The 27,120-nt window shown below is 47.1% G+C and overlaps 1 protein-coding gene across 2 annotated transcripts; it reads right to left on the reverse strand.

Moving 5' to 3' along the window:
* Positions 1-16: 16 nt before the first annotated feature.
* LOC144149573 (ras-related protein Rab-38-like) lies at positions 17-27,008 on the reverse strand. Of its 2 annotated transcripts, none has more exons than XM_077681212.1 (10): positions 26,778-27,008; positions 26,167-26,235; positions 25,983-26,105; positions 25,861-25,893; positions 24,910-25,006; positions 24,769-24,825; positions 24,662-24,694; positions 22,145-22,172; positions 12,691-12,874; positions 17-7,674 (listed from the first exon to the last, which is right to left on the reverse strand). In XM_077681212.1, exons 3-10 carry the CDS (start codon positions 26,092-26,094, stop codon positions 7,532-7,534), a joined length of 687 nt encoding a protein of 228 aa, XP_077537338.1. In that variant the 5' UTR covers positions 26,095-26,105; positions 26,167-26,235; positions 26,778-27,008; the 3' UTR covers positions 17-7,531. The 2 variants fall into 2 exon arrangements, with proteins under 2 accessions (XP_077537338.1, XP_077537339.1); XM_077681213.1 differs by lacking the exon at positions 26,778-27,008 and adding an exon at positions 26,523-26,763.
* Between the last annotated feature and the right edge of the window lie 112 nt (positions 27,009-27,120).

Raw genomic sequence — 27,120 nt, forward strand, 5'->3', positions numbered from 1 at the left:
AAGGAAAATACACCACTGAGGGTCAAAAAACGCCCTGGAAGTTTATTCACAAAAAAGTACAGGGCCTTTTCATTCAACATACATATCCCTGCAAACTGAAAAATGAGCAAAAAAATTGTTCTGCCGCAAACCGCTCCCAGTTCTGCTGCTTTGTCAGTTCTGCACACCGACAAGGGGCCAACAACATTTTCCGCGAACCCCTTGTAGCAGGGGCGCTTGGACACAAATGAGATTTCACCCATCTTTCCTGACTCCATTGTCACAACAAGGCAAATGCAGTTGTTGTAAACACAGAACAGCACTTGTCACTTCAAAAAGAAAAAAAAAAAAAGAGTCCGAGACTTCAATTCTGTTTCCTCAAGAGTGCAACACTTGGTTGCAAAATTAAATGATAGGATCGCTCAAAGCGGCCATCAAAGGATTTAACATGTCCACAATCAGTGAACGGCAGTATCCAATTTCTTTCGGTTGGCAAGGTAAAGTTTTTTGATTGAATGATTGTAGGGTTTAACGCGCTAAAGGGTTTAAGGGCTCCGGATTAATTTCAACCCCCTGGGGATCTTTAACGTGCGCCGAAATCTCGTACACACAGGCGTTTTTACTTTTTGCCTCCATCAGAAAACCGGCCACTGAGGCCGGGAATCGAACCCGCGTCCTTGTGCTCAACAGCACAACGCCTCAGCCACTGCGCCACCGCAGTGGGTAGGTAAAGTTTTTTTTTAGTCGACGAAAGACAATCACAAAAGTGTGCTGCAACAAATTTGAATATGACCTCACTAATTGATTAAAATTGTTGGGTGATTGATTTAAAGCAACTTTTTCAGCCATTTTACCAAGCCTCAGCCAATCCCCATCTGTACGCATGCTTGATTATGCTTGACCACACAATTTTCAGAATAAATTACCACTCATTTAACCTACGCATTGATCAATTACAACTGATTATTTGATTTGATGTTTTATCAAGCCTTGGCCAACTCCTTCTGTGGGCGTACATCATAATGTTTTGCCAAATGCCCCATATCATGAATAGAGCAGCCTTTGACCATAACAAAAAGCTTAGCTACCCAGACTTCAGCAGCTTCCTATCAGCCTCAAGAAGATCGGTGCAGGTAGTGTTGTACTCTTGAGGAAACAAAACTTTCCCTCCTCAACGATGTGCAGCCATTGTGTGTGTAAGGGCACCTTGGCTGCACCCACATTCCTAACAACACACATCAACAAGGGCGGTTTGCATACAGACAAAGAACGGCACAGACGATAAACAAACGGTGATATGCGTGTACGTTGTTCTGAGGTATGCCCGCACAGCCTCAGACACAATGGAAATGGAAAGGTTCCCAATGCCAGCACTGGTTCACCATAATGAGCAACATAAAAACACGGCCAGAGACACTCACCCTGACACAACATTGCCCAAAACTCGCACACACTATACGATGCCACCACCTTGCACAAACACCCAGGCATATCACAGTGCCGTGTTTTGATGCTTTCAGCGAGGAACCAAAACAGATCTGCATTCCTACTGTCAATGTATACATATACGCGTCATGGGAAGAAAAAAACATGCTCAGCACTGTCCGTGATGCACAAAGAAAAAACTGTGAGTGCCGTGAGGTAACAAAACAACAATACTGTCTACAGACACACGATAGCAACATCAGCCCAAACTAGGCACTTGCCTTAACCCTTTCAGGGTCGATGACATACATGTATGTCCCCAGCAAAAACACCTTCAAGATGGTCAATGATGTACATGTATGTCACTGTTGATATGTTTAAAAAGCACGCCTTTTTCAATCCTTCTCGCTTGGGATGTGCTGCCACACTGCGGAAATACATGAAATTTTTTTCTTGCGCCGATGGCTCTTCTTTTCTTTTTTTTTACACTTTACTACAGCGGTGCGCCCGCTATCGCTTGAACATCGGGTCACGTATGGGCGTGCGCGGGGGCTGGTTTCGGTTTTGTCCTCCAGGCGCTTCCCGCTTCTTGCGTCCGCAAAACTTTCTTGGAAGTTTTCTTATGTTACTCGTGAATAAACCACGCATATGTAACAATACAAACGATTTTCCTGTCACTTTATGATCACCCTAAAAAAATTATGCCGGTTCTTTCTCAAAATAGATTCGTCCGAAGAATTGATATCAGCAATAAAAAAAATCAACCCCGGGGGGTCGCATTTGGCGAAAAAATTTGACCCTCAAAGGGTTAATGCGGCCAGGAAGCAAACAATTCTGGTCAGTACACTTTTTACGTCCAATCGATGGTAACCAGTGTTCATAGGAGACAAATTGTGCGTTGCCGCAACATAATACAGGAGAAACAGGCAACGACAGCAGAACAGAGTACAAAGAACACTTACAAGTACACTGCTTTCAGCATCATCCTTCCTTCACTTGCGAGCTGGAATACATACACAAGTGCAACCCCACCCCTAGGCAAGCCACCCATCTTTCAGTGCAGTTCTTGGCCAATCCTAGCTATTACAGTGAACGCTCAATAATTTGAACTTCAATAATTCGACTTTATGGATAATTTGAACTGTGCCATTTGGCCCCGCAAAGATTCGTAAAAGTCTATGTATGAAAACACCCATAAATTCGAATGCAAGCAGCTTCCGCCATGGATCGTTTGAACTATGCGCCACTGCGCTGGCGATTTGGCGCCTGAAAAACGGCCAGAGAAATGCAACCGATAACTACAAACGAGGCTGGGTTACCTGCACAATGGAGAGATGAATAAAAAGAGAAGGTAAAGTCCCGTAAAACCAATCTAAAATGCCTATGGCAGAGGTTTTGAAGACGTATTCTTTCTGGACTACGTCAATGTGGATGCAGGAGTAGCGGCGTATGGTGATGGTGTACGACAGACAAGGATGTCATTGCTCACTGCAGAAACACAGAACCTGTCGCTGCCAGTGGCGACAAAGAGGACGACGAAACACCAGTGCAGCCGCCTGCTCGGAAGTCATGGCCGGGATGAATGCCGCCCTCTCTTTTTCAGTTTCGAACAAGGCGAGGATGACATCTCCCACTACACTCACTTGTTACAGCAAGTGCTGGCTGTTACTCTCAAGGGCTCAGGCCAAACTGCAATCGCAGAGCTCTTCAAGAGTCATGACAGAGTGCGTGTGGAGAGTCAAATGTCAAGCCAAAGCCTGAGCCAACAGTGGCAGTGCGATCACGCCACCACCTTCACCCAACGTACCCATCATCCTGCTTTTCGACGTGTCCCCCCACTGCTTGTGCGCGGTGTAAAATGGAATGTGATGCAAGTGCAGGGCCGACTGGGTGGCTAAGCCGGATGGAATTGGAATCGGAATGACAACAACGAACTGCCAAAACTGGTAGGCAACAAAAGGAGCGACAGGCAGCCAATGTCGCTGCTAAAGCGAGCAAGTGTAACCACCGAGACGGTTAGGGTGCTAAGCACGGGCAACATAGGGCTTCCTCGATTTACCAGTCTGAGGACTGCCCTCGGACCGGAAACCTTATAGGAATACATGGTAAAATCGAGTGCCGGATCTCCTTTAGAGTATGTCTGCAGACGATCCGAGGCTGATAATTGAGGAGGACTACAGTGTACAAGGGACAAGTGAGAGACTCCGCAATTCACTCTTCTGAAGCCGGGGCAAGATGTGCGCATAAGGCAGAGCATCAAGTTCGCACGAATGAGAAACAATATTTTCTCAAACTCTCGAGGCTCCATTAACAAATATTCAATTGATTTTTTTTTTATGTTGGCATAGCTATTAAACATTCCAGGATAGTTCCACAGCCTTCCAGCCTCAATTTCGCCTGCGATCACATCACAAACTTAATTTTTTTGATTCATTGTAGGGTTTAACGTGCCAACGCAACACAGGCGATGAGGCGTGCCGTAGTAGACAACTCCGGATTAATTTTGGCCACCTGGAGATCTTTAACGTGCACCGGAATATCGTACACACGGGCGTTATTGCTTTCAGAAAAAGTTTCTGTACATTTTCCAGCATTATGCAACGTTCTTATTTCAAGTGACTCCATCACAAACATCGCCTTGCAAGTTCCACTGGGTTGATTGTTCATTACTTGGGCTTCACTCCTCTAGCGATGGAAGGCCACTACTGAAGGCTGGCTCTCTATATCACGGCTCACGAGACGCACTGCTTGCAACTGACAAGCCTAACTGCTGCTGCAAAACCAACCTCAACGCTGCTTCTATCGTGCCACCTAACCCACAACTTGGTGAAGCACCATTACCTTCCCACTTTGATCGCACTGCATAAATGCAGTCATCAACGACACTGCGGTCATGGTAGGGGACCTAGAACCTCACTGTGATAAAACACACAATATTCACCAAACTCCAGTTTTATGCTACGTCCAAAGGGACGGCGTCAATTATACTGGAAACGTCACTGAACTCCAACATAGCCCCCCCCCCCCGCTGCACAAAATGGTTCCGATTTTGATTTGACATTTATGAACTCTCAAAAGCTGCATTCTACGAACTTTGGAAAATGCGATGCTGTACAAACTAAGCCATCAAGGACAGGATTCAGTTAAAAGGTCAACACAGTCGAGAAATCCCCGAGTTGCCCCTTGTCAAGTCCCTTGTCAAGTGTTCAGGAAGCAGCAATCTCTGCCTTCCCCGATTCCCCTCACTCTGCTACAGCTCATTTGCTACTGCCGAGAGCAAGAGGACGTTGGCACAGTAGTGGCAGTGCACTTGTTGAGAGCCAAGGATGCAAATGATGGTCCACGGGTAAAAATTTCGTCCTAGAATGGGGAACAGCAGCACATTGTATGGGCCACCCCTCCCTAATGGCACCGGCGAGAATCAAGGCTCCTCCGCTCTGCTTCAGCACAGCGAACACAAATGCATTCACCTCAGTGATCAGATTGAACCGTTGCTTTGCTTTTAAGGTCATTCACCGGCAGCACTCGTCCCCTTGACGCCTTTAAACAGGCTGCGCTAGGAAATCACACAACACCCTCCGTAGCTGCCAAGTTCAAAAGAGGAAGGAAGAAGAGGTTTAAATTGCGAGATATCCCTTGTGCCAAGGGAAAATGTTTATACGGGTGGAATGTTAAAAGTGTGCGTTTTTTCGCTCTCTTGGAATGCTCAGTTTCCTCAATGCAGTCGAAATGGGCAGCTGATTGGTCCTCGTACGGATGGCTCTGCAGAAAGCAGTGCCACAGAATAAAATGCCACCGACACTGGCTGGAACTGCCTGCAATGCTGCTCCCTTGTTTGCGGAAGGCAGAAAATAGAAGACCAGTAGCTGGGGAAGCCAGTTATGTTTTTCTCTGCAGTGCAATCTCTGCCCCCCCCCCAGGACAACATGACCACAATCTTCCCAATCTCCAAGCTGTCTTGTTGCGCAAGACCGAACCGCACTGCATAGAAAAGCCAAAGATTGTTCCCAAAAGCAGATCAGGAATTATTAGCGGTGAACATCAGATGGTGCAGTGACGGACGTGCCCTCCTTGTTTTAGCAGTCCACTGCTGAGATGCGTGCTTCCCCCAACCAAGCCACCCACAGCACAGCTGCAAGGCAGCGTACTGTGCCAGGCCAATCATCATCATCACCACCACCACCACAAGGGGGGTTTTGTACTGAACCACTAGAAGGCAGTGTATTTGCTTCGATACAGCTGCACAGCTCCCACTAGTGGATTCCCGGAATACTGCTATGAGTTCTTCAGTCAATGGTTCAGGCAGTATCGTCCCAAGTGCATTCCTGAACTGCCATCATCTGACAAAATAGGGCAGGCCAAAACATAGGCTCACAATGAATACCTTACGGCTGTAGCCGAGCTGTACAAAAACATGAACTAACAAAGCGGCAAACACAAAACATGCGACACTGAAGCTGCTTTTACCCTGTGTTCGTGGCAAAAGAGTTGTAAAGTCTCAAACACTGTTCAAAAGTAACCAAGCTTTACAAAACAACTCCAAAACATCGCCCTCAACAGCCAGAACAACCTGGTTGCTGAGGGCCGTGTCTAACAGGGAGAAGACATGCAAGTAGAAAAGAATAAAAGAGCCAGCCTGCACTATCTCCTCATGCTACAAAAGTGGCCACAGTCTATAAGGCTGAAGCTGACACTTCCACTCCGTAACATGAAGACTTCATAACATGAAGCCTCACTCGAAGCGATGACTGTGCATCTGTTAAAGCGGCCATGCAGACAAAATAAAGCTTTGTTTTATTCGAAAGATATGATGTTTTATAGTGCCCCAGCACTTGTCCGGCAGCAAACGGTGCTTTGTTCACTGGGAATTTAATGAGGATAAGTTAAAATTTTGATTCTCCTGCCAAATCGTGTTTTTTGTGACATCTGCGATGACGTAACAAGGACAGGTCTTCAAGCGAACGTTAGTGCGCTGTTTACTCTGCTGCAAACTGCGGAATGCTTTTTTTACTGTCTGTACTCCACTACGCTGAGTTGTTTTCTGCCTTTGCATTGTTTCTGACTGTATTTGCACCTAGCTTGTTTTTGTCCTGGTGGGTAGTAATTGTTTCGTGAAAACTGGGGTACACTTGACAAACAGGGTCACATAAAGGCAATGTCTCTTACGCCAGTCGGCCAGTGTTGTGTAAGTCAACTCCAAAGCAGTGGGCAGCTAGCTGCGCAGCTAAAACAAGCATAGTACGGCCAGTACCAACAGCAGTTCACATTGGTACTTCTACGCTTACGTGCATTTTCGTAACTTTCATTGTTTACCCCACAATTCTTACTGCTGTAAAATGCATATGCATTACATTTAAGTGCAAATACCTCTCTCGGCAGCCTATAAGCCCTGACTAATTTGAGTTTCCTTTTGCTGGCCTCAGCCAATCGCACAGCTTGGCACGTAGGACACCGTAGGTTCTGTTGCTGGAAATGAGCTAGTTGGTCGCAGGGCCATTCCCTTGTTTCCTAATTATATAGCTATGGGAGCGAAGTGTGCGTTAAAAGTGGTGTCAGCGTGGTTCTAACGAGGCAATCTTTCGAATGAACCAAACTTGTGTTGTCTGCATGGCCCCTTTAACCACAGAAATTCCGCTACACTTCAGTGAAAATTGGTCCACACATCAGCGTACGACCAACAGGCTCGGCTTTCCACAGTGCAAGGGCATCGCCAAGTCGGGTACCTCCACAAGCATGCTAAACAAGTAACGACGGAGGAACTGTGGACCTCTCACCAGATGCCTGCCTGGCCAAACGTGGTCGTTCTGCAACTGACTGTGCGCAATCAGGCCACCTACACAACAGGGCCCGAGCACATTACACGAGGGGGCAATGCAGGGGCTTTGAGCCCGACACGAACAAAGGAAGAGTGGAAAAATCTGGTCAGCGGAAGAGCCGCAGGAGAGGCTGACAGCCCAGTGCAGTTTAACACACTGGAGTGGCAGGTTGCCCCTACCGGACGGAATGTAGTGAAAGCGGCCACGTCAGCGGCAGTGATGTGTAAAATGAAGAACGGTCCTCCGCAGCGAGGAATGTGCGTGAAGGAGCAGGTCTCGTTGCGTCTTCCCATTTACCGTGGGGCTCGGCATCAACGGCAGCAGGAGCGCTTCTTGCCCGGGGCCGGGGCGCACAGGCGCTTGATGGAGGCGTCGCGGTTGCCAGGGCACGCCAGGCTCTGGCCCTCTTCCCGCTGGGCCAGCACTTCTTCCACCAGGCACCGCATGGCCTCGTCTGCACACACACGCAGCACGCTTATTCAGCTTCTGTCAGAGCACAGCAAGTCCCGTGCATGGTTCACACCGGTACATGGTACTGGTACCCATGGTACCCATTCTAGAAGGTAACGTGTGTCATGCGGGAGAATGGAGAGCAAGGGTTCTTTTTGCGATGAAAAAAATTGTATGGAGCGCAGGCGTTGCCCAGAGAACTCCTGTTGCAGCCAGCGTCACCTATAATTTTTAAATCAAGCTCAACAGTTATTTGAAGGGTTTTATAAAACTTTACACTATGAAAGAAAGAAATAAGAGAATCTAGGGCAATAAATAGGGATTAATTTAACAAACAAAATTTCTGAAGTCAGCTGGTAAGCAGCGGCCGCCAGGGGCGTTGCTTACAACAGGAGTTCCTCAGCAGAAATTGTCATCGCAAAAGGGAACCTCCTAATCAGCCCCGAACGACACACCTCTCTCTTCTAGTACACTGTACTCATGACGACTTGTTATCAGTTCCCCTGTACACCTCTGCAAAACTCTCTAGGCCCTGTCCCGCTGCACCATCTGGTATGCAACGCTCTACATTCAAACTGTCCATTTCTAGCCTCGAGCTAGACACCACGTTGAGTTCCACCCCGCTGTAACACGGCCACAAATCTTTGAGTATCGTCACCCCTCAATGACCTGGGGGGAACTCCAATAAGACGCAAATACGCGGGGAATACAAGGAGATGGCAATTGTACACACTTCTGCCTCTGGAGGGCACGATGGGAGAGACAGCCATCAGGAAAACATTGCCCTGCCCAAGACATAAGGTACAACCAAAAGGATCACAGAAGAGTCCATGCCATGACCAGAACTGCTGACTCAGAAGGCCTCCTTTGGGCTCTAACCTATCTTCAACGACAAGAAACAAACTGCAAACATATCTGCCAAGGTGACTGATTATAGGCTTTAAAGTGCCAAAGCTGCACTTGGGCTATGAAGCGTGCCGGTGCGGAGGGCTCTTGAGTAACTTTGACCACCTGGGGATCTTTAGCGTGCGCCGAAATCTCAACACACACGGCCGTTTTCCACCATGCACGGGATCGAGCCCACGTCCTGAGGTTCAACAGCACAACACCTTGGCCACTTAGCCACCGTGGCGGGTATATTATTTACCCCAGTGGTGAAAGACTGACCCTATAAGGTAGCAAACAGTAGCACAGGTGAACTGTTTCTGACAGGAAGAGGTAGCCTGAACAAACAAAATACACAGGACAAAAACACAGTTGGAAAGATCTCAAGCAGCAGGAGCTTGATGCGGGCTGGTTGGTGTAACATTCATCAAGAAAAACAGTGCAAAATTTTGACAAAAGAATACGAGTACATTGGACAGGCACCCATCCATTGTACTTGAGTTCTATCTTGCTTTTGCAGTTTTCTTTTTTTTATACGCAATCAGGGTTCATTTTTGAGTTGTTTCGAAGGGAATGGTTGAAACTGGTGTTTTTAGTTGCCTCTCGTGCATAACGTAAACTACACGCTACCAAGACACTAGCTCTAATTTAAGGGACGGCATTTTAGTGGATGTACTGGAATGCCCTCTGCACATCAGAGGGCCACCAATTGGAAAAGCTGTTACTGTTCAATCAGTGTAATGTTTTCAGTGAAGAGCCCTTTAGGGGCTCGCCTTGTCGTCGTAGCTCGCTCGCTGGACCCAAGTAGAGCCCACGGCATTCCGTCGGAGCGGCAAACCCCAGAGGCTTTGAAAGTCGAGCGGTTTATATAGTCATAAGCATTCGAAACTCGTGAACTGCCGGCGCTTGTCATACATCTCCCCATTCTTCAGCGCAAAGAATACTGAAGGTACATTTGAGGCTAAATATACGTAATTAACCGGCAGTGCCCGAGTTCATTTAGTCAGGAACGCTTGTTGGGTTGGTTTTTATGATAGTAAGCGAAAAAAAGTGGCAGTGCAACGCCGGCGCAAGCAGGAGGAAAAGCAAGCATAAAAAGAACAGAATTCCCGCTGGCGCAGTTTCAGGCAAGGGCGCGCGAGCACTGCGAAGGCGGGAAATATGAATTGCATTGGGTGGTAGCAGTGAGCAGATAACAGCGTTACAGCCCATTATGGCGAATCACTGCTCTGCACTTCTGACAGTTTTCACATTGGGTGTAAGTTTTTTTTGGCTTTAATTTTTCTTCTGACTCTGCCCCTGTCTTCGTTGCATTTGTGATGAAGGGCAAGAAATGGCACGTGTGAAAAGCAGCAGCAGCACATGGCCACAGCACTTCCAAGAAGCCTTCCGAAAAAAGACATTCAACCAGGTAGGCATGTACACGAGGAACTCTGTACCAGGAACTCTGCACACTTCGCAACATAAACAAAGCAAAAAAAAAAAAAAAAAAAAAGGAAGGGAAACCTAGTTTGTACCAATACTTCCAATGTGGCTAGCAGTAACGAACTGTAGTAGGAGATACCTTTGTGACTTCACAGATGCTGCCACTGGCTGCGCTGCCCACTGTTGTGGGTGGTATCTGGGTATCTGCAGGTGCATCAGTGCACCTCCAATATGGGCGCTGCTACAGCTACTAATTAAGCTGCGCTTGAGAGTAACGACACTGACGCAGGTCAACAGCCATTTTGGTGCCTATCCCCAGGATGACCAGCTTTATGCACACCGTTGCGCCAACTCTGACAGGCGGAATTTGGTCCGGGCACCGCCTGGCAACCATGACAGCTGTGTTTACTTTTCGAGGATTTCAAGAAAGCGTGCCGGTGCCACAGGGTCAGGCTCGCTTACGCTAGCGTAACTTATTTAGTGGCTCTAGGTTACGCTAGAGCCACTAAATAAGCTACGCTTTTCTAGCGGCTGTAGGTTACGCCAGGCCACTGTCGTTCTTTCTCAGCAGGAAGCGAAGCAGGCGTTTTCCACCTTCCGGCCGATTGAAACAGCCCAGCACAGAGCAGCACGGCATCGCTACTCTGTCTGGGGGCTTAAAAACTCACTCTCAACAGCTCATACAGCCGCACTGCACCCTGAAAATCAGGATTTATTGAAGAACGCACGCACGCAACAACACAGGGGCACCAAAATGTCAGCGCCCATGGGTCTTCCGGGGTAAACAAATGTCACGTGACGCGGTTCGACCAATGGCCGCTGTCGGCGCCATCGAACAATGAGAGAAAAGAGTGCCGTTACTGTGAAACGTGATCTAGTGGCTCTAGGCGCCGCATTTTAGCATGCACGAGTTGCTTCATGTGGTTTATGCTCGACTTGAGCAGCAAGTTTCAATGTGCCCCAATGAAATAAATTATGCCAGATGTAGAAATAAATACTGAACAAAAGATGAGGACAAAGACAAGGGGCAGACTAGACATGTGCACTTGTCTTCTTCCTTATACAGTGTAGACCATTTATAACGTAACCGCTTATAGTGCGGGACCGGATATAACGCGGGTTTTCGTGACCACCGGTTTGGCTCCCATAGAACTCAATGCATAAGCATACCGCTTAAGATGCGGTTGGCCGAAGCACCATACCGTTTATAGTGCGGTTTTTCGGCGGGTCTGCTCATCGATCGGCGCAGGGGGCATCGTTTTGGGGTAGCAAAAGAAAAAAAGAAATGATGAAATCGGCCATCTGACGCAGCGCGCACCCCTTGCTCTCTAACTTCGACACAGAAGCAAAAAATAGGCACCCTTTAGTTCACGCGTACGTGATAACCACAGCTGTCCTTGCTTGATGCACCTCGGAAGATAGCGACCGGCTCCCCGTCCGCACGTGGCAAGTTATTTCTATTAATCGTGAACCGCATGGCCCGTTTTCGCACATCGGCGTTGCGCTTGCGTTTTTTTCATGCTCGCGTCTACGATTCCGCGCTCGCGGTGGCTTCTTCGCGTGGCAATGGGAGGAGCCTGACGACTTGCACCAATGGAAAGACGCGCACCTAATGGCGGGAGATTCGAAGCGCTCCGAGCCGGCTAGCCGCGCCAAAGGTGTTTAGGCTAAAGTCCCTCGATCAGATGAAGGGACTTTAGTTTAGGCTTACCGCCGCGGTATTTTTTGATGGGCGCTTTCGCAAGTAGCGTGGATGGCAGTCTATATTCCACTTTGCGGTCACATTAGCAGCTCTTTTCTTGCATGAGTATCTTCGCTTGCGCCTCGTGCGGCATTTCAGCGAGCGGTTAGAAGTGCTCGCTGGAGCTGCCTGCACCGCTTCACGGCCAGTGCCGACGCCATGTTGCCGCCTCTTACCGCGCCGCACACATTACGTCAGTTTACGCGCCGGCGTCGCCGCGCTTGCGGCGTGCGCTGCACGTTTTCGCGAGAAATCGCTCCATGCGGTTCACGCTTTAGAACGTTGTGCAGATAAGCCACCGCTCTTCCCGAACAAGCGAGCCGCGCGAAGATTTCCACCACCAGTACGTTGCGCTGATAAGCAGCCGCCTTCGGCATCGTGAACGCAAGGTGGGGTAAAAAAAAAAAAATCCCGCTGGCCTTTCTTATCATGTCCTGCGACATCTTCATAGACGCAAAAAACGCAGCCATGGTCTTTCAAAACACAAACACAACGGAAGTTAAAGCCGCACTCGCCGTTTGTAAGACCGCGCTTTTGCAATGTGTGAGACCCGGCAGCAGCGGCTGATGTTAAAAATAATACGAAATAAAGACCCTTCCTTCGTTTTTAGGCGCTGTGCGTTTGGGTGATAAAAAATTTAGGATGACTTGAGAGGTAGGTGGCGATTTGGTTGAATTCGCGCACGTTTTGGTTATAGTGCGGTACCGCTTATAGTGCGGATTTTTGCGGCTCCCGCGACATACGTTATAAGCGGTCTACACTGTATTTATTTTTTCGTATGTCATGAACCAACTAGCCAGCAACCAAGTACTATCAAGTTACGCCGAATTCTACCAACTTCGTAACACTGAAGTTTTAGTGTGCATTTGTTTTGGTCATCTAGGTGGTACCATTCGCCGTGCACCTTCCTTGTGAAAAGAGAGAGAGCGCGGCCGAAAGGGGGAGGAGGAGAGGAGAGGCACCACGCACTGATGTTGATGTCCTCCTTGGCCGAGGTGGGGAACCATCCGGCCAGGCCGTGCTCCTGGCAGAAGGCGCTGAGGAAGCGGGCGTTGTACGGGTGGGCCTCCAGGTCGCACTTGTTGGCCACCAGCAGCACGGGCAGGGGCCGCCCGCTCGGCTGTGACACCTTGGCACACAGGTCCTCCTTCCACTGGGGCAGGGGGAGAGAGAAGACGGGAGAGGGGGAAATGTCACTTCCTAGGGCAACCACATACCACCACAAGCACTTCACACAGGTTAATTAACCCTTGTTAGTTAACATGTACCATGTTTTCGCGCGTACAACCCGCACCAAAAATGCGAAAATTTCAGTGGCAAAGTAGGGGCGCGGATAATACGCGAGGTTTTTTCTCTTTAGTGTAGATTCACGGCAATGCGCGCTGTGCTGTGAAGCTCCTGCGCAGTAACACTGACTAAGGCTTCCATGGCAGTGATTGCGCAAAACGTACAAGGACAAGGAAGAAAAAACAAGGACGAGCGCACTCTAACAACTGAATCTTATTAGTGAATTCTGACTTTCGCCTTGCAGTCAGTGTATTCGACTTGCTAAATATACGCGTTTTCTGTCTACGTAGTATGTTGTTTGAGCAGTAGCTCTGGTGCAGGCTTTCCTGTATCAAATGTGCGGGAAATACGCAAGGATTTATTTTTTATTTCCGGCGGGCTGAAAGTGGGGGTGCGGATTATATGCAGGGGTGGGTTATACGCGCTAAAATACGGTATGTCCCCAGCAAACACCTTCAAAATGGTCAATGACATACATGTACATCATCGCTTGTATGTTTAAAAAGCGTGCCTTTTTCGATCATTTCTCTCGCTTGGCATGTGCTGCCACACTGCGGAGATACATAAAATTTTTTTTTCTTGCGCCGATGGCTCTGCTGTTCTTTTTTACACTATATTACAGCGGTGCGCCCGCTATCGCTTGCGCATTGGGTAATGCACGGACGCGCAGCGGCTGGTTTCGGTTTTGTTCTCCAAGTGTACCCCGCTTCTTGCGCCTGCGAAACTTTCTTAGAATTTTTCTTATGTTACTCATGAATAAACTGACCGTATGTAACAACAAGAACGATTTTTTTGTCACTTTGTGATCACCCTAATTGTTGCGCGAATAACTCGTCTGAAGAATTTATATCAGCAATAACAAAAAAATAAATCTTTAAAGGGTCGCATTTGGCAGTGAAACAATTTGACCCTCAAAGGGTTAAGCTAGCAGCATCTGTCGCAGGAATAGAAACTGCTTGGCCGCTACAATCAGCATTTCTTTGCGCAGTCCCGGAATGAATTGCGGCCGCTATCGTTTCATCCATCAGGTGCCACTACTATATCCCTCATTATCACTGCTGCAGAGCTTCGTATTCCGAGTTGGTTTTCATCACGACGTTATCTCGTTGCTCACTTTCGCTGGCCACAATCAGTGTTTCACCTAGTACATTATACTCTGGTTCCGTGACTGGGGGGGAAGAGGGGTACGGAAGGTCTTCAGGAAAGCTGCCTTTTAAGGACAGTGAGAATCTAAGCTGAGCAAAGGCCGTTCACAGGGCAGGAGTCGGTTCACGCATTACCCCTTGGTAAATTCCATCAACACCCATCTCTCCGTTCCCAGTAGCAACAGCCACTGATGCGCTACAACAGCACATTTCTGTACCCCTGACCTTGCCATTTCCCCGTAAAACGTGTGCACTTTTATCCATAGCCACCCAACCGGGTGGGTGGCTACCTGGCTTTCCCTTAGGATGCAAGCAAGCAGATCCAACAGCACAGCAGGACAGAAAACAGTGGGAAAGAAAACTGTGTGTTCCTCTGGGCCGTACAGCTTACAAGGCTGGAAGTGTTACACAAGACTTCAAAACAGAGGGACACCTCCTACTGGTCCTCCTCGCCAATGCGAGCAGTGGTGTAAGAAGCGAGAATGCGGTCCGGACCTACACTAGGAACGTTGTCATTCTTCTCCTCACTAGCTGAATGTTCAGAGGGACAGCGACTGCAAATCCCATTCCAGCACTATGTTAGAACACTCCCTCTCCCTCCCGCAACAGACTGCTTCACAAGAGGCATCGCATGACCAGCAGAAGAATCCCCTAATCCTCATAAATTGACTGATTGATTGTAGGGTTTAACGCGCCGACACAACGCAGGCGATGAGGCGCACCGGAGTGGAGGGCTCTGGATTAATTTTGGCCACCTGGGGATATTTAAAGTGCACCGAAATCTCGTACACACGGGCGTTTTTGCTTTTTGCCTCCATCAGAAAAGCGACCGCCGCGGCTGGGAATCGAACCCACGATCTCGTGCTCAGCAGCACAATGTCTTAGCCACTGAGCCACCGCGGCGAGACTAATCCTCATTAAGGAGTGGACAACGTGATCATCAGGAGAGCAGTGTCACAATGCTGCCATTAGAGAATGAGGTTCAAAGTGCAACGTAATCCCCCAGCTTCCCACAATGGAACTTGATTTAAATAAATTTTCCGACTCCATCTAACTCCCCAATCTGACTCCATGTCTAGGGGAAGGAAGACCAAGGGGAAAAGTCTCTATTCAGGTGTGCCTGGTTTCGGCTGGCAAAGCCCTTGTTTGTAAAATTTATTGGTGCCAAGACACATACGGCCAAGAGTACCAATGCTTTGGTCATATAAAAGCACAAGAACGGTTATATATGGGACGAAAAGGAGTGCCGGAGGTGTGTAAAATTGCACGGTCTACAGGACCTAAGGATAAAGCCACACACCACCTTTGTGATCTCTGAAAAACACAGTAGTAATACATTTTAACACTCTCCTGCCCCTGCCTATTCAAATCGACAGTACAGGTTCGCGCAGAAGTAAACGGAGCGTGGGAGCGGTGGCCGAACTGCATCAGTGCGGCACGTATGGGTGCCGACGGGAACCAAGGAGCGCCGGTCAAAGAGTGTGTTCGCACTGCCCCTGCCGCCCTATCTGATATGTTTAATCGCCGCTCTGCTGGCGTGTCATGCTGGGCTCGACGGTCTTCAAAAGGCAGCGCTAGGCTATAGAGGGGCGCTGGCCGCATTGCGCTCACAGGTATCAGCGGCGACCGAATCCGCCGCTGTTGAGCTGGACGAAGCTACGCAAGCTCGGAAACGTGCCTTGTTGCGCACTGTAAAGGGTGCCATAAAATTGTAAACCGCTGCAGTTTGGCATAGCATGTCTTTGCGATATAATTCATTGTAAGCCGGCAACAAAATTGGCTTAAACAATATAGAAAGCACATTTACAGAAATTTTTATTGTTCAGGAAAATTATCTCGGTTCCAACATTGTTTTTTAAATTTTGGGTTTCTCCCAAGTTATTCCTGCCACTCAGTCCAGGTCTGTTCTGAAGAAAGGGAAATAAAAAATGTCTATCCGGTGAAAATTTTGTATTAGTGAACGCCGCAAAGAACAGATACAATGGTTGTCTCCTATTACAGCGGGCCTCACAGGGCGCATATTTTGTTGTAGCATTAACCCTTTCACTCCCGTTGATGTGTATAGCCGACATAAGATGTACCGATATGACCGATGACAAGTATGGTCGTCATCGGTCATGACGACTATACTCATCATCGGTCATTTTGGAGACCTGATGGAGCTTTTTTGCAAGCATTGAGGTTATGCGGTGAAGCCATCTTTTAATTCAATGCGGGGTTTTGTTTAAAGCGCCAACATTTTCTTAACTAATAGAAGGTGCTCGTTAAAAATAACAACGTCGGTTTTAGTGCGACAACAAAATGTTTCCCTTTGAGGCCCGCTGTAATAGAGGACAATCATATCTATTCTTTATGGCATTCTTCAACACATACAATTTCCACATGGGCATTTTGTATTTTCCTTTCTTCAGAGAAGACCAGAACTGAGTGGCAGCAGTAACTTGGGAGAAACCCAAAATTAAAAAGGAACAATGTTGGAAGGGAGATTTTTTTTTTTCTTTTCAGAAAAACAAAAATTTCTATGAATATGCCTTCTATATTATCCAAGGTAATTTTGTTGTCGGCTTACAATAAATTACACCGCAATGACATGCTGTGGGTACCTAACCACGGCGGCCTACTGCGGGTTTCAAGCCCCTGACCTACTAAACTCATGATCGCGTGTGGTCGCTCCGCGGTGTGTGAACTCTGCTCAAATTGAAAGAGAACATTTCTCTGGTGCGTTTTACCACTTCCTTTATTTGTACCACGAACTATTCAACTCTGTCCCCAGACCTCATGTCGGTGTCCTTTTTTTGTCTCTTTCGCGTTTCATTTCTTCAATTTTTCACCTGACATAGCATGTTAGGCTGTCTGCTGGACGGACATCGTCAGCATCATTAAACTGCACTCGCTCTCTCTCTCTTGCAGCAGCCTACAATCTTATGGCACCCTCTACAGCGTGCAACAAGGCACGTTTCCGAGCACGCGTAGCTTCGTCCAGCTCAACACCTGCAGACTCAGTCGCCGCTGATGCCTGCGAGCGCAATGCGACCAGCGCCCCCCTATAGCCCAGCGCTGCTATTTGAAGACGGTCACGCCCAGCAAGACACGCCAGCAGAGCGGCGATTAAACATATCAGATAGGGCGGCGGGGGCAGTGCGACCACACTCTTAGACCGGTGCTCCGGTGGCCAGTTCGGCCACCGCTCCCGTGCTCCGTTTACTTCTGCGCCGACCTGTACATTACCGACGCTTCTAAGTTCAAATTTTGAAGTTTTCCCAATCAAATTTGGTGTGTTCCGCATGCACTCCGAGAGCTGGCACCATCTACTGAGTAGTGGAGACACTTACATCCTCTTTGGTTTATTTTTCACTGCACGCCACAATTTTGTAAAGCACCGCCGGTGTCATGCGAGTGGAATTTTTCAGTGGGCATAAAAAGCAGGGACGGTTCTAGCGATCACCATTACAGGTGCATGGCTGTAGCCAGGAAGGATAAAAGTTAGGACACAGTCAGGCCATGCATAGCGATACACGACAAAAACTGATTGATTATACCAGGGTGTCGAACCGAAAAAAATACCGGTTCGGTTACAGTTCGGGTTCGGGTGAAATAATTTCGTTCCGGTTCAGTTCCGGTTCGACAAAATCACGTACCGAACCGGTTCACGAACCGGTTCGGGAGCTTGAACCGGTTCGCGAACCGGTTCGACGAGTTGAATTATCACTGAAATTAGAAAAAAACATTTACTAGTTTAAAACGACCGTCAAGTCAAAACACAAACAAAAATTCAAAATTCTGCTGTTCCCCAAGGGCAGTGGCGCAATTGCAAAGCAAACTTTAAACAATCACGAGATATTAGAAAAACAAATGAAGTGGCGACGATTTACCACCTTCTTTCTCGCTCACATTATGTTGTCCCAGCGACTATTCATAAAGCCACCGCCAAGACATATGACGGTGGGATATATTTTCTGTCCTTTCCTTTTTTGTTGAAATCGCAATCGTCGCTATGCAATCACCCATCACGCTAACCTTGAAGCTTGAAATTTAGTCCTGCGTACTGGCGCGTTCAAATACCAGCGCTTAATACCAATAGCGCACATTTTTTTTTATATTTGTAACAAAACAGAAAAATCCTACAACAGGCACATAAATACTACCAATGAATTAGAATATTTAGTCACCCTGAATAATTTGTTAGCTGTCACCTTATCGAATGTGTTAGCCACACTTTTGTTAAAAGTAAGCTTTAGTTAATGCTCAGTCACTGCATTATTGCTCTGACCACTGCAATTCCTTTTGCGATACCGAAAGTGTGCATTACAATCAGTATGTCATCGTACCGCCTGAACCCCTACCATCGTTCCGTGTGCTACATTGCGGAATCTTACAACAGATAATGCGGTTACAAAATGAAAGGGAAATTTGTCACGCGGAGCATCAGATGGGACTTTTTGGGTAGACGCTCTTTAATTCGTCCACAGCAGTACTCCCCTCCGGAACGAGTCGCAGTAGAAGCAATGTAGCGAGTTGGGCAAACGGCTTAGCAAACGGCTTAGCCACTGAGCAGCTCCTGCGGTCACACTTGTCAAGTATTAATAATTTGCAGGTGTCGGACCTTTTAAACAAATTATGAAATGCAAAAAGTTTGCACACATCGGGTGTGAGCTTTCGCTGTTGCGCAGTGGAGCACTCCTGCAGCCTGATTGCTCCAATGAAGTCGCAACTAGGGAAGGGCAAAGTCGTTTTATATCCCCTGCAAGCTGCCGAGAATGACATTTCGTTTGGTCAGCTTGCACTACGCTCGCGCCTCCAGCAGCAACAGACCATTGCTACAATGGTGCTAATTCATTTCCCCTGTTGTTACATAGAGCGTGATAGTGTTCAATTGTCGGGAGGGGAAAGTACCCGAGCAAGTACGAAGTTGATGGTACGTGAAAGAAAAAAAGGCCTGAATTGCATTTACTGTGCAATATCAACAACAGAGGGTCGAACCATTTCGGCATGAACCGGTAACCGTTATTTTTTTTTCGGTTCAGTTCCGGTTCGGGTTCAGCGCGCTCAAAAAATAACGGTTCGGGTTCGGGTTCAGTTCCGGCAAAAATATCGGTTCAGTTCCGGTTCGACACCCTGGATTATACGGTTCAATTTGCCAAAACTACGCAGGTTATGAGGCGCGCCGTAGCGAAGAGTTCCGGATTAATTTTGACCGCCTGCATGGGATCTTTATCATGCGCTGAGTTCTTGAACACACAGGCGTTTTTACTTTTTGCCTCCATCAAAAAAGCGGCCACCGCGACCGGGAAAATGACAAAAAACTATTGACGCCATACACCAGGCAGAACTGCAGTACTTGGCTTAGAGGTGAGATCAGTTTATTACACCTGCACAACCCAACTCCTTTGCACTTGTGCTATTACTGTAGCTTCAAATCCAGCCTTTGAAATAAAACCTGAACTGTCCTCGTCACCTGATGCGGTGGTAACACCAACCGACACATTTTTTGGGTGTTACCCGGCCCTCTAAGATTAAGAAGCGGAATGAATACCTGCCCACAAGTACATGCGAGGAATTCCTGATCAAAAGAATATGGCCTGCCTTAAAGACAGCACACAATCAACGAATGGCTGCGACAGTCCAGTTGTCCCAGTTCCTCTTCGTTGTTATATTAGCAAGTGACAGCATGACGATGTCCCCACAAACATGGAGAATCGGCACATGTTGTGAGGGCCTGTTACATTAAGACAATGCTCTAGCATAGGCTATATACAGTTTTGATTAAGCTTAGTTCCGTCTAACAATGCCTCCACAGCGAAGGCTAAGGAGCTGCTTATTCAAAGTTTTCCTGATTTTGTGGTTACGCAGCTTTGTGGTTATGCAACTCCCCACACTCACACAGCATCAATATCTCTAGGACCAGCGATTTTACAGGAATGCTACACATGGCCACCGTGGAATTTACAACCAGAATTAACAAAAAAACACACGGAAGTCATACAAACACGTTTTTCCAGAATGTGCAAAAAAACAAAACAGACACTGAAATGCCTTGAACACTCCGCCTGTTCAGTAAGACATACACAGAGGGGCTCCGGTCGTCAGTGCTACTAGACTATGCGAGTTGTTTCAGTTGTGGGGCTGCGCAGCAGAAGCACAGCAATTTAATTTCTTTTTAAGTGTAAATGAAGCCCCACCTTCAGCAATGCTATTGGAACTCCAGTGACATGATAATAAGAACAGACAAATTTTATTGATCAGTAATCCAGTCGCAGCATTTTGACCCGTTTCACGGTAATCTTCGCACGGCCTCAGAGAATTCCCACGGCCGTGAATTCGCACGGCCTCAAGAAGCCACTGCCCCAATGGACGTCAGTGACCTTGCCGCAATTGCAGTCTTATACCCGTGCCACACATACACGAAAAATGACATTAGGTGTTTAAGGCCTTAAGGAACCGAACGACATTATTTGGGCGGGCCGTGCTACACGTAAAAACGCAAAGCGCGATGTTGATAATGACCAAAAAGAAAAATGCCCTCCTATTTCAGAAATTTTTAATGTAGAGAAAAACGTCTTAAAAGGGTTAAAAAGGTTTGTTGTGAAAGAAAGGATTATGAGAAATAGTGTTTTCTAAAAAAATGACGTGAGCCATTTCTAAAAGTGGCTTCAGCAGCTGCCGCCGCCTGCCATTGCTAGCTGAATCCGAAATATTCCGAACGAGTAACACAATGTTTTTGCCTTTTGCCGCTGTTTTAGTGAACTTGGTCTCCTTCAGAACTTGGCCACCAAGAGGGCACAAAAAATTGTCTTATTTTGAAGTTCAACTAGGCTTCTGCGTCAACACTCTGGTACTGAGAGTTTCATTGGTTCCATTTGGTGTTCATCGCGTTCGACAGTAGGCAGATTTAAGGTATTAGTGAAGGTGAATGAGTTGTGAGGAACCCCTTAAGCCAAAAATGACATTAGAGTGAACAACATTAGATTGTTGCGTGTAGCAGCAAATCAATGCCATTAAAACTTATGGCATTAAGCACTTAATGTCATTTTTCGTGTACGTGGCACGGATATTACTTTTTATCGCATTCAGACAACAGAAAGTTCCGCACGTACCTGACCCCCCCCTCAGCACTAGAAGCTCCCACACATACGTTCAATAGATTAAACAATCAGCGTTGATTCAAACGCACCTATGGCCACACCCAAGCATTCAACTTGACACAGCTTACAGCGATAACGTTGTGGAACAATCTTCAACAATCTTCCCAACACAATTGTTTCAATCACCAATCACACACTGTTCCGTGGCCAAGTGTATCAGCATTATTCATCTTAAAAATGTTGCTTTCTAGAAGCGTGCACGTGTATCGTCACCTTTTGCCCTTTTTTACTCCATGAATTGCCACGTACACGCTTTGAGTAGCACTTGTTAGTGTAACTCTTGAATTTCTACTCCTCTGTACTAGACACTATTTTTGTAACTACAGTGTGCTTCTTCCGCGTTTCCTCTTCCGCTATTTATGCTACCGTATTTATTCGATCATAAGGCGAGAGCGCAATTTTGTGAGCCAAAAAAGAAAAATATATTTATATTTCTGAGCTTTGAATATAAGACGGGGTATGACTTTGGGACTACGGATTTTTGAAGGGGGGGGGGGGGAACTCGCCCTATATTCGAATAAATACGGTGTGTTACCACGTTGTATTGTTTTCTACTCTGTTGCTTCTGTACAATTTGTGTTATTACTTCTCTCGCCCCCTTAGTCGATGTCCGTATGGGAACGTGAAAGGTAACGTGAATAAATAAATAAGCGGGAAAATGGACACGACCCCGGCCGATGTGCACGCACACACGATACGAGTGCATATGGTGGCGAGTGACAGGCAGAACCCTCTCCCATTTCTAAGGGCATGCCACGAAGCCTCGACACAGCGCACCAGCCCGCCGCATTCCGTTTCTGTGCCCACCACAGCTGGCACGCGTATAAACGAGGAAGTGGGCGCACGTACCTTGAGCACCGAGCGCAGGGTCGCTGGCCTGGGGGGGAAGAGAAAGGGAAAGGCAGGCTCAGAACAGCTGCGTGACAGAACACACCACCCCACTGCCACAAGGCAGCAGGGGGCAACGGAATATCAACACTCCGCCAAGCACAGGTGTGCCTGTCAGGCGGATCAAAAAAAGAATTCTTGAACAGATATGACAACTGACCACTTTCAGTCCAATTAAGGACCACGATGGCAGTCTAAACCAATCACATTAGAATTCCAAGTGACACGAATGTAAAATTGACCACATTAGTGCACAAATACAGGTACACAACAGTGAATGAGGAACACCTCAAGGATAACGTGACATCTTGCAAACATCTATAAAATGAAGAATTCCACATATTGAACTGTCACTGTCACAGCACCCCCTCCCCTCCTTTCTTTTCTCTCTCAAGGCAATGAGACAAAAAAAATAATAATAATACTAAACCATGTGCCCAGAGGTACAGCGACATGCTGTGGTACTACAAGTACAGCAACAGCTGTCTCCTTGCCCTCGGCAACCTATTCTAACTTTATTGATATACTGGGAAGACCTGTTTTATTGCCTCGTGTGGGTGGCTTTTCCTGTTGATCCACGAGTCTGCGAGTCACTTTATACAGTGCCACCTTCTGTGTGAACTTGTTTTGGAGACTGTTGTGTTGGCAGGCAAAAATCGTTTCAAGCTTATGTCGACCATCGTGAATCCTAGAGAATCCCGAGCAGTGCCTACTAGTTAGTACCCAGCACTCTTGTGAAAACAATACCTGTCATAGTTACGGAAGTCACTAAAAAATTAAAAGGGAGGCCCTGTACATTCAGTGAGCTCCCACCTACAAAAATGCGTTGTTACGAGCATGGAAGGTCGAATAGGACACTAAACGGACAAAGACGAAGGGAGACACAAAATTGGCATTTGTTTGTCTTCCTTAGTCTTCGTCCGTTTAGCGCCCTATATGCTTTTCTACTATGCAAAGCCTCGTTACAAGAGACACTCAAGGGACCCGGCAACCTGTCTCTTGTAACCAAGGTCTCTTGCATGCGACATTGCTCACATAGGAAAACCAACCAGACAGACTTCATTCAAATGTCTCTTATAACTAAGTGTCTCTTGTAACAGAGACTCTTGTAACGAGTTTTTACCATACAACAACGAACCAACAACTGGCTCAACCAGTTTTGTGAGCGTGGAAGGTGTGTCAAGGATCACTGGCTTATACCCCGGCTACACTAGGGTCCGAATGTCACTTGAACCAACTGTCACTTGACTCAATTGAGGTGCTTCGAATGCCATTCAGCATCCGCCATGCTACACTACAATTTCGATGGCATTTGAAAGCTTTCACAATTGCTCGCCGTGCTGTAGTAGTGCTGTGGTCGCCCCGTTCCGTTCTCGTGCAATAATACAGCAATTAAATTTAGGAGAAGTCTAAGGCAGTAAAATGATGTCAAATTAGAAGAGACACCAGTTTTGACTCTAATGTGATGGCTGTTTGCATAGTTTTATTTTTTTTTTGCAACTGACCCACTGGTTTTGCGAGTATGAAAATTAAATATGTTGATTTCATATTTTAAGTAAATGAACAGTGAACAAAGTTCCACGAACAAAAATATTTTGTTTGTTTTACGTACGCAAGTATTATAATTTTGATTGCCGATCGAAGATGCTGCATGCGAGTGTGCTAGAAATGGCATTTGAAATCCCAAATGTCTGTCTCGGTGCTCATTGGCACTCCATTCGGCTCAAGTGGCATTTGAGCCGAATGGCATTTTAAAACCTAGTGTCGCAGCATAACTTGGCATTTGAGTCAAATGACATTCGGACGCTAGTGTAGCAGGGGTATTAGCCGAGGGCATTTCCCCAATTCAGTTACAACCCCCCCCCGACAGTAAGGGTTCATGTGCCTCACAAACAAACAGTTAATGGACAATAAGAGGAAGCTCAGCAAGTATCAAAGTATATGTCAAAAAAAAATTGTATCTCCATTTTTCTTTCTCGCTCAATGAAACATTTTGCCTTCTGCTCCTCTTCTGGCAGTGTTACTTAAGCTTAGTAAGCATTACCATGCAAGCAGCAGCCTCAGTAGCTCCCACAAACTTTACTTTGGATTTTTTTTTTCCCTGTTAGATGCTTTGCCTTGGTGGACAAGTGTAGTCAACAGATATGTGAACCCAAACGAAAGCTCAACCACCTGCCCTTGTTGCTGCCAGGTCGCACACAGCGGCAGAAACTTGACATTATCATGGGGAAGCAACAAAGCTATGTTTATAGAACGAAAGGGAAGTGGAGGAGGAGAATGCCAGCCTTAATTGATTACTTTTAACCAAGCAGAGCATTACGTTGTATTGTCGCATAACACGGGGAGAGCAAATACAGCTGCGGGTCTCTCAGTTAAACCAAATAGCCGTTACTCCTTACTGTCCTTTCAGTGGTCGAGTAGAGAACCCCAGTGCATGAAACGTTAAAAAGAGGAGAACAAAAGTGCACTTGAGCTTACCTTGAGAGGTCGAAAACGATCACCGCAGCAGTGCTGTGAACAAAGGCACAAGATTAGTCAGGAGACAGTGAAGCAGAGAGATAGAGCAACAGAAAGGCAGCACTCACGCATACTTGTAGTACACCCGTGTCATGTAGCCAAAGCGCTCGTGCCCAGCAATGTCCCTGGGGAAAAAAACGAGCCGAGTCAATCTGACGCCAAGTCAAAAAGCACGGCTGTGGCCGTCAAGCCAGCATCTGGAAGCGTACCAGAGCTGCAGAGTTATGTGCTTCTTGTTGTTCCAAACTAGATGCTTCAGGGAGAAGTCGACACCAATGGTGATCTTGTAGGCCGGGTTGAACACACCTGGGGGCCCATACGTACAGCACGAGTCAGCACTAAAACACGTACCAGGCACAAAAAGTGGCAAGCGCTTCTATCTTATTACAAACTTGAAACAGGTTAGCTACCAAACACGGTGCCAATGTGGAATGTACAAGGCTTGCACCCTCCATCACACTAGCAACTCAAGAGACACCACAACCCTGGAGACAAAAAGCTTAGAACATGTGTGTGTAACGATTTCGGATTAATTCAGACCAGGCGGTCTGAATTAATCCGGAGCCCTCCACTACGGCAAGCCTCGTAGCCCAGGGGTAACTGGTGCATTAAACCCCGCAATCAATTGACACCACAACCCTAAAGACAAAAAATTGTATGGCCATGAATGACAGCAAATTACAGACATGACACATCAGATGTTAGTTGCCCAGTTAAGGGGGCACCCACCCCAAGGTGGAGAAAGTTCCTCCACGGAAAATTTGACACCCTCCTCAAATGCAGCGTATGGTGGCAAAAGAAAGCTATACAGCTTTCTCAAAAACATTACGTCCTGGTCCAGGATTCCACATCAATTGATCAACCAGGACGAATTTTTCCCCAACTACAAAGTTTCCAAGAAAGCTGTACAGCTTTCCTTTGCAGCCGTATGGCTGCACTGTCGGTGGCTGTCAATTTTTTCCTTCACATGACATATCAAATATTACATAACACAAGGTCTGCCATATGTTTTCTCTGCTTTTTGTTTGTTTTTAACCTTCTACATGCGAAATAACCTACAGCAAGACCTCCCGGGGTTCTCCAAAATCACGACCAAGGTGAAGTCAGTCACGCCAAAACTCGCGCGCATGCCCCAAAGAAGTTCAGAAGGAGACTCTCACCTTCCGTGTAACGGCGAATCAACGACGTCTTTCCTGGAGCAAGACAGAGAAAGGTCAATCAACTGCGGTTCTACCGCAACGAAATACAATTGCACCACTTCGCCGCCACAAACGCCCCTTACCGACGCCAAAGTCGCCGATGACGAGGACCTTGAACAGCAGATCTTCGATGTCGTACTTTGTAGAGTCGAACGCTCCACTCAGCCTGTTGGCTTCCTTCAGGGAGGATGACATATCGTGCGCACCTGCAGTTTTAACACACACGCACTGTTCGATAATTTCGATGGCATTCAATCGCTCTCTCACCTGCACTGAAGACTAGAGCAGTTGAGCAGCAAATTATACAGCCTTCAGGGTATCATCTTTGAAGGCACTCTGGAACGCGCAGAAAAAAAGAAGCGGATAATGCTTTAAAGCATAAAACTGATGTTGAGCGCGCCCCTGACTTTGAAATAGAATGCCGCACGGGCACCCCGCCGTTGTTTTTCTTCTGTTCGTACTTGATGATAAAATGGGCCAAAAAGTATTACTAATTTGTTTCGTTAAGTTTCAACGTTTAAGAACAACGATCTGGCGACAAGTTTCACAGTTCGGCTGTACTGTTTACCGAAAGCGGAAGTAACCTTTTCCAAGGTTTGGTTTGCCGCTGAACACAAAGGTACCTCAAAAATCATGGAGGAAGTGAAAAATGCGTTTGTTTCATTGTTTCGAAGGGGGCTCATGGGAAGGAGTTAGAAAAACAAGGTCAACTGCGCAGGTAAATCACATTTGCTACGAAAGTGGTCGTTTCCGAACATCTTCACTATGAGGCCTGCCGTTCAACAACTTCTGAGGTGACCTAGCGCACAGATCGCTCGATCCAAGCGGCCGCTGGTGATTGTTGCGCAACGCGGAAATGAAACAAGTGACATGCTTACCTTGACGAGGTAAATCCATGAGAAATTCATGAGGCAGCGAGCTAGTACGAACCAAAACAGTTTTTGTACACTACAGGTGTAGTTACGCGCGCTATTTCACGCTCTTTTAGCATCCTAAGGAATGCGCGCTCCAACATACGCTACACACAACGACACACACACGTGTATCAGCGTCCTTATGAGTCACCTAGAGACCAGCGACCAATCAGAAGCGCCCTTGCTGCCCTTACGAGAAACGCGAGCTATGATTGGATGAGAGAAGAGGTGGGAGCTGCACAAAAAAAAAGCTCGCGGAAAGAAGAAACAAACAAGCTGCTGATAGCCCCAAACCAACATTTCTATT

The sequence above is a fragment of the Haemaphysalis longicornis genome, unplaced genomic scaffold, assembly GCF_048455015.1.
Source record: "Haemaphysalis longicornis isolate Haplotype H1 unplaced genomic scaffold, Haemaphysalis longicornis Haplotype H1 scaffold_8, whole genome shotgun sequence".
NCBI classification, from domain to species: Eukaryota; Metazoa; Arthropoda; class Arachnida; order Ixodida; family Ixodidae; genus Haemaphysalis; species Haemaphysalis longicornis.